Source organism: Beta vulgaris, chromosome 6 (genome assembly GCF_026745355.1).
Source record: "Beta vulgaris subsp. vulgaris cultivar EL10 chromosome 6, EL10.2, whole genome shotgun sequence".
Taxonomy (NCBI): Eukaryota; Viridiplantae; Streptophyta; class Magnoliopsida; order Caryophyllales; family Amaranthaceae; genus Beta; species Beta vulgaris.
Window position 1 is genome coordinate 2,367,285 of NC_079207.1, and position 8,179 is coordinate 2,375,463.

The 8,179-nt window shown below is 36.8% G+C and overlaps 1 protein-coding gene across 1 annotated transcript; it reads left to right on the forward strand.

Moving 5' to 3' along the window:
- Positions 1-878: 878 nt before the first annotated feature.
- LOC104894956 (peptidyl-prolyl cis-trans isomerase CYP65) lies at positions 879-7,529 on the forward strand. The gene is given in 12 exon segments (XM_010681339.4): positions 879-1,190; positions 1,294-1,356; positions 1,473-1,549; positions 1,552-1,572; positions 2,095-2,186; positions 3,411-3,500; positions 3,598-3,676; positions 3,763-4,130; positions 5,358-5,614; positions 5,719-6,007; positions 6,768-6,878; positions 6,996-7,529. Coding segments are annotated over 12 exon segments (1,776 nt in total). The 5' UTR covers positions 879-1,062; the 3' UTR covers positions 7,197-7,529.
- The last annotated feature ends 650 nt before the right edge of the window (positions 7,530-8,179 follow it).

The window sequence follows — 8,179 nt, forward strand, 5'->3', positions numbered from 1 at the left end:
GACCAGTCATGACCCGGGGCACTGACAATCAGAATCCTGACCTGTCCGGGTATGACCTGGTTCGCCGTGGGTATACCCAGAACCTGTTTACTAACCTGTTTTGACACCACTAGTGTATCCAGCGATGTCCTACCTTGTTTCTTTTCGTAAATTTTTGTCTTGTGAGGAAAAAGTTGATGTCATAATTTGAAGAATACAAGAAATTAGAGTACGAGTTTATATCTACAGAAGTCTACTATCATTACCATTAATATGCTATGTATATAACTATTTGGGTAAGTTTTTTAATGAAATGTAATTACAAGATCTTATTATATTTTATTTTAAAATACTAAATAATAATAATATTATGTTGGATCAATGTTAAACTGTCACTTTTCATTTAAGAGGTCACATTTTCGATACCTTATAACATTTTATAACTATATATATAACATTATTTACTTCTATAACAAAATATAGGATTCAATTCATATCTCATATAACGCAATCGAGTGAGAAAGCCTTTGTAACCAACTGTTTGAGTCCAAAAGAGACTCAAACACCCAAAAAAAATACAATGGTACCATTATAACCTGACATTGGTACCAAATTGTTATCGGGACTGGTACCAAGCAAACCTTACTTTGATATCAATATTTTCGGATAATGGTACCATTATAACCTAGCATTGGTACCAAGCAAAACCTTGTCACGCGCGCGTGAAATTTCCAACACATAAAATGACCAAATTGCCCCTATTTGAATCCCCTAAGAAACTCAAACGGTTCAACGCCTAGCCAAGCTCCAATCGAGTGACGGCTCAATGAGAAGAAGAAAAAAAGACGAAACAAAATCCAATTATTGAGAAGGGAAGAGTAATAACTAATAAGGCTGCTCCTAGTCGGCTGGTTTGGTCCCGTTATGACCGATGCTTCACAACACCTCAATCTTAACCACTACTCTCCTGGTTATCAGTGTTTCGCTGACAGCGTCCGCTCTAGAAATAAATCCGGCGAAGTATCACCGGAACCCTAGAGAAGTTTAATCAATTGGTAAAATCTTGGGCGAAATTGGAGAAAGATGGGGAAGAAGCAGCATAGCAAAGATCGGATGTACATCACCACCACAGAGTGGGCTACTGAATGGGGTGGTGCCAAGTCCAAAGAACTTCGTACTCCTTTCAAACGCCTTCCTTTTTATTGCTGCGCGTAATTTATACCTCCTTCTTTCTCTCTCTATATATCATTTGTTCGTTATAGATTCCAATTTCTCATCTTTTTTGTGCTTGTTTTTTCATATTTGATCTTTCAGTCTCACTTTTACACCCTTTGAGATTCCAGTTTGCACTAAGGATGGCTGCGTTTTTGATACAATGTTAGTTTCTCTATCTATTTTTTGTTGTTGTTGTTGTTGTTGTTGTTGTTGAGGATGTTGAGAATTGAATTTACTGTTACTATTTTTTTTTTGAAATTTGTGGGTGGTACTTGTAGGCATATAATACCTTACATCAGGAAGTATGGGAAAAACCCAGTTACCGGAGCGCCGCTTAAGCTTGGGGATCTTATTCCTTCATTTACAAGAATTCTGAAGGTGAATTTCTTAACAACTAGTGATATCTTATTCACTTGCAACTAATTTATCAATATGAATGAGAGTCAAATACGTTTATCTGCTCTTGCATCAGAGTATTTGATTGTCAGATAAAACATGGATTAATAATATGTATTGGCAAATGCGACCTCCTCCGTGTTGGATTATCGTGCATTCCATGTTTAGTTGGTGTATATGGTTGGGGTGAGGTTCAGCAATTCACTTTCTTTCACTATGAAATGAAATTGGCAATTGGCAATTGACAATTGAAGTTGTTTGTTTCAGCTCCATGTGCTGATCAGCAATTGCTATCTGAGTATAAGATCTATGCTTGATTTAGGCTGAGGTTTTGTTTGGTATTAGCAACTTTGAGTAGTGCTTGTTAGCAGATAACAAAATCTGAATAGTACTAAGGAGTGGATAGAAGTTTTTTTTTTTGCAACTGTTTTCAGTTTGATGCTTTATTATGCGTGCGTGTCATTGCAGAGTTTGACGATTTTTTGATTTTATTGTTTTTTTTAGGGGAATTCCATTGCCCAGTTTTGAACAAGGTTTTCACTGAATTCACTCACATAGTTGCTGTGAAGACTACTGGAAATGTATTTTGTTACGAGGTTGGTTTATTTTTATTCTCTTTCCTTTCAAACATTTCCATAATAAGTTGTAGGATAACAATGGTTTTTAGACAAGGCATTAGACTCCTAGTTTACTGAACATTTTACTAGTTAAGGGTGTTGATAGATATGGAGAACTGCTGGAAACCCAAATGTTCACTGATTTGCATTTCTAACTCAGATATTTTAAATGGTTTTGTTGAAATTTGTGATTTAACTCCTGAGAAAAGAATGTAATTTTTACAGTTCCTTGCTAAAATTAATTTTATGTGGTAAAACATTTAATGCGTGATAACAAACAACCCTGGAGAAGAAGTCACATTAAAATAAAGACTTTGCTGTCTTTATTGACTAAAGTTTGATAAATGAATTGTAGTTTATCTTTTTAATCTTTTGGAACATAGAGATAGGGATGTGTGGTCTTGTTTTCCTCTCCAACAAATAGAGGGAGTTTGATTCCTGTTTTAAGTATGGTATTCTAGCTCAAATAATAGGCATACTTCACCATGAACAATTCCTTTACGAAAAAAATGTTCATATTTTTTGGCATGCATATTGAGAATGACCATGTCAGCAGTACACTTTTTCTTATTTTACACGCTTGCTCCTATCGAAAAAATATTACTTTGGAAATCTGAAGTCCGAAGCTAGTTGGATAACTATCTCTCTTTAATCTTGGTCAGGTTAATTCTCCCCTTCTCTGTATATTTGGTTTTTGCGGTGGCTTTTTAATTAAGCAAATGAAAGGTTGCTGGTCTTAGGGAGGTGGATGAAGATTGAAAGGTTAAGCAGATGGTAGATTGTTGGTGTATGTTGGTTAGGGTTTGTAGTTATGTTGGGTATAAGAGTTAGAATATAGGTTATGATGGGGTACGATTGTAGGGTGGCACTGCTGGTATAGCATGGCGATTACTGGCGGCAGTGCTAACATGTTGGGTGGTACCTTAATAGTCCAAATAGAGGGAATCTAAATTCCGGGGAGAACCTATTAAGGCGAAAGGGTGAAAGAGAACCATATAAGCGTGAACCCAAACAATTATAAAGGGATTTGAGAGACTTGATTTTCTTTTCTTTTCCTGATAACTTGTAACAACCCCTAAATATTTTACCAAGATATTGTAACAATAAGATATTGGAACTTCAAGGATACTCTGATGCGTTTGCAAGTTCTATATATGCTCAAAAAGCTACCTACATCTTAGTATGAATGCATTACTTGTACAGGCAATTAAAGAGTTGAACATCAAAACGAAGAATTGGAAAGAGCTGCTCACAGAGGAACCATTTACCAGGGATGATCTTATAACAATTCAGGTGACTTAGCTATATAAACATTCTTCTGTATGCATGCTCTTGAATTATGCTTATTGTCTCTACTAACTCCACTAACATTTCTGGAATCTGTGTGCAGAATCCTAATGAACTTGATGCCAAAAAAGTTCTAAATGAGTTTGATCATGTAAAAAAAGGCTTGCAGCTTGACGATGAAGGTATTATACAAGTCTAAACTAAATTCTTGCTTGTAGGTTGTTTTTGCTTCTTTGGTTAGGTTTTGACATATTTTACTCTTGATCAGAACTGAAAAAAATGGAATCAGATCCAACATATAACATCAATGTGAGTGGAGACATTAAGCAGATGCTTGCAGAACTTGGAACAGAGAAAGGGAAACAAGCAGCACTGCTTGGAGGAGGTGGAAGCAAGGCACAACAAGAAAGAGCCGCTGCACTGACTGCGATTTTAGATGCAAGATCACGTATTGTAGATGATTCTAAATCAAATGGAAAATCTGAAAACAGACAAGGTTATAGTATTGTAGATGCTGCATCTGCGTCAGTACATGGAAGAAGTGCTGCTGCAGCAAAAGCTGCCCCAGCTGAAAAAACTGCTGCTCGTATAGCTGCCCACATGGCTGGTGAGAGAGCTCCTATGAATGCAAAGCTGGTTAGATTCTTCTCCTTGTTTAATTTGGATTTCTGGAGTGATGCTTTTGTTACATTTAACTTGTCTTTGCCCTGGCGGCTTTGCAGCGCTTATTTTATTAGTTGTAATTGTGCTGCGGTTCGGTGTACTACATGATCATCCATAGCTTCTTGATGCTTCATAATAGAAGACGATACTGTGCTGTCATATATCTTCTTTTGTTACTCAGACACTTCTCCTCTCCTCAAGTTTTCATGTCAAATCCTAGCCCTCCGACATAATTAGGGATCCTTGGACCTACTTCATAGAAGTTTTTATCAAATAGCGACTTCAACACTTGGACACGTACCTGGGTCTTGAGTTTGAGAGGAATACGACATAGGTATTTTCCCACTTGAAACATGGAAAAGCACCCCTTGTGCTTTTTCAGGGTTCATGAGGTGTTTATATTCAGCACCTAGAAAGGGATATGAGAGAACAGGGCAACTGGAGGAGAGAGCAAATGAGGAGAGACCAAGTGAGGAAAATGGTACTTGATGAAGTTGAATTGAAGAGGGTAACTCTTAATAAAAGGTCATTAGCAAGTAGCAATTCGTGTCATCTGGAAAATAACGGGGTGGATGAGACCGTGAGACTGAAGGGTGGGTTTACCTTTTATCTAATGTAGTTGACGAAGGCTCGTATGGCTTTAATTAATGAAAATTAGTGTCACTTGGTATTGCCTTAAAAAAAAAACCTTTTATCTTTTCTTTTCACAGAAGAACCAATCTTTATTTTCCACTATAGTGTTACAGCACTGTCTCTCTTTATCTAGTATGTATGGACTATATATGTTTTGGTAGCAAATATTTTCTCAATTTCTACAAAGTACTTTTGGAAAATTGTCCTCACGTTTTTATATTCATTTACGCACATTTGCCATTTCTGTGCATAGCTTTCGTTGTTTTCCTTTTTTATGTGGTTCTATGCTGGTGTTGTCACATGTAGCAATGTGCAAACAACCTCGTTAGAGCGTCAACGTAGATTACAGCCTTTACTCCTGTTCAAAGTTTCCTTTGTATGAATAGTAGTTTTATTTTCTTAGATTTGAATATTAACAACGTTGAACACTACTAAATATGTCAAAAGAAAACCATCCTCTCTTATTATTCCCTTTGTCTCTTCTTAATAGCTTTATTATTTTATTGGGGTATTGTGTAATTGCTTTGTAGAAGAGATTTTCATAGTTTCAATGCTTGTGTGTCACAGGTGAAAAGTCGTTACACAACTGGTGCTGCTTCAAGATCCTTCACTTCGACTTCTTTTGATCCTGTCACAAAAAATGAATATGAATATGTCAAAGTTGAGAAGAATCCCAAGAAAAAAGGATATGTACAACTGCATACAACCCATGGTGATATAAATATCGAGTTACATTGTGACATTACTCCTAGAACTTGCGAGAATTTCATCACTCTCTGTGAACAAGGATATTACAACGGTGTAATATTTCACAGAAACATAAGGTATGCTGGTACCATAACAAGTTTAATCGTTACCTTGTCTGTTTATCGGAACATTTACTTTTGATTGGCTATGCTCAAACTGAAGGCTGGTTCTGTGATGCAAGGAATTTTATGATTCAAGGAGGTGACCCAACTGGTACTGGAAGAGGGGGCGAATCAATCTGGGGTAAGCCTTTCAACGATGAGGTGAACTCAAAGCTGCTTCATACTGGAAGAGGTGTTGTTAGTATGGCAAATAGTGGACCTCACACAAATGGTTCTCAGTTTTTCATCATGTACAAATCTGCGAACCATTTAAACTACAAGCACACTGTCTTTGGAATGGTTGTTGGTGGCTTGACCACACTTGGGGCGATGGAAAAAGTTCCAGTGGATGATGATGACCGACCTCTGGTGAGTGTAATTTTTCTTTCGTGGTAGTTTTACATTATTGTTTCTGAGCATTGTCCCCTAGTTGGATGGTTTTATTAGTCACAATTTCTCTCTTGATAGTATAGCTGGGATACCTTTTCCTTCTACACACTGGAACGATTGCTTACCAGATAGAAAAAGAGGAGGATCTAATTTTAACAAAAAATCAAATTTGTGGACTGGTTACTTTTTCCCATTATGACTTTCATATCTTACACCTTTAAAAAATAGTACCCAGAAAATCAGTGTGAAGTTGCGTCGTGGTAAGCCAGTGATGCAGATTTTAGATTTGTCATTGTTTCTTGTATGTATCATCTTTGTAATCAAAAGTTAATCACCGCCTCCCAAAAGGAAAGTTATAGAAAAGAATTTCAATCATATGATATTGTTTCCTGGTGTATTGATGCTGTAAAAAAAAAGTAAAGAACTGATATGATTAGGCCATCTGTATTTTGGTCACAAAGTCACCCACCACAGGGTGGGTTCCTGGCCGAGTCATTAGTGAATGCTGCTGAAAAATTGTTGTCATCCCTGAACTCATCAGTACTGTCAGGGCGGTCAGGCACATTAATATGCCTCAGGCCCCTTGTTTAAGCCATGTATTAGGGTTTTCCTGCCTCTCTCTACGCAATCACATAGGACACACACACACACGTGCAAGGGCTGTTTATAGGAGAAATTGTCGGCTGGCTGACTTTGAATGTATGGTGATCATAACATTTTTTTTTTGTTGTTTTTCCAGGAAGAGATTAAGATAAACAAGGTAACTATTTTTGTCAACCCTTATGCTGAACCTGATGAAGAAGAAGAGGAAGAGAAATCCAAAGAGAACAAGGCCGAGGATGAAGATAATGTGAGTTTTAGAGACTTGTGCCATGCAAATTACCACTCCCTCTCTTTCTTTCCCCCGTTCTACAGTAATAGTAATTATACTTGTCGAATCTCATAATTTTGCGTCTTTAAATTTCAGGAAAAGGTGGGATCCTGGTTCAGCAACCCAGGCACTGGTGCAAATGTGGAGACTGGTGGTGGTGGCGTTGGGAAATACCTTAAAGCAAGAACTATTGAAGCTGAACCAGCTACTGCTGACGCTAGTATTCCAGCGGCTGGTACTACAAAGAAAAGGAAAGCAGCTTTGATAGGAAATTTCAAAGATTTTTCTGCCTGGTAATTTTTTTTTCTTTTAAAAAAACTGTCGTAGTTGTAGTTATGTAACCCATAGGACTAACTGTAACATAAAGTCATCTCTAGAGGATATAAAACCGCCATTACACAACAGTTTACTAGTGATAACAGTTGTAGCGATGGTCTTGTATCCCATGAAATGGCCTTTGGCCATGAGTAGTGGGTTAGGTTTGTTTTCCTGTATGTACTTATTCCCAAAAAAAAAAACAGTTTACTAGTGATATTTAGGCTAATTTTTGACTGGTTAAAACCTAATCATGAAATGAAAAAGATGCAAATTTTTGCAAATTGGTTCCCTGAGAGGATTCCTTCCAGAAAATTTGTACAATCACCAGCGTTGGATACTTCCTTGTGTATGATTTTAGCTGTAATGTTATGTTGTGTACTTCGTTCATTGTAAATCCATCAACTCCACTACTGGAGGAAGCCGGTTTGTGCATTGGTTGATGAGAGAGAAATATTTATATATGGATAATGGATTGAATTTAAAAGTTGGTGAATGAAGTTGTCAATTTTCCTAATTTTGAAATACCTGATGGTCTCGTTTGGTTGAAGTTTTATTTTCAAAAAAGTACGTTTTTCGTTTGGTTGAACGTGGAAAATTCTATTTACCATGGGAATTTTCACTTATCTAGGGGGGCTTAGGTAAGTTATTTCCTCTATTTTGTAGGAAATCGAACTTCGTAGGAAGTTTTATTTCTCATGTTTTTGCCAACCAAACAACAACACATATTTATTTCCCAGGAATTCTAATTTTTTATGCATTTGAAGGTTAATCAAACAAGTTCTGAGTTTTGATTGTAATTTCTTAGTGTGTCAGCTAGTTATAATTGAAGTGGTAATGGAATTGACTCATTGAGTGAATTGACATAAGCCATGATACTCTTATTGTAAAATCATGTTACCCCTATATCTTCTACTATTAAGAAGAGACAAAGAGAATGTGAAAACTAATTTCAGACAAAGACA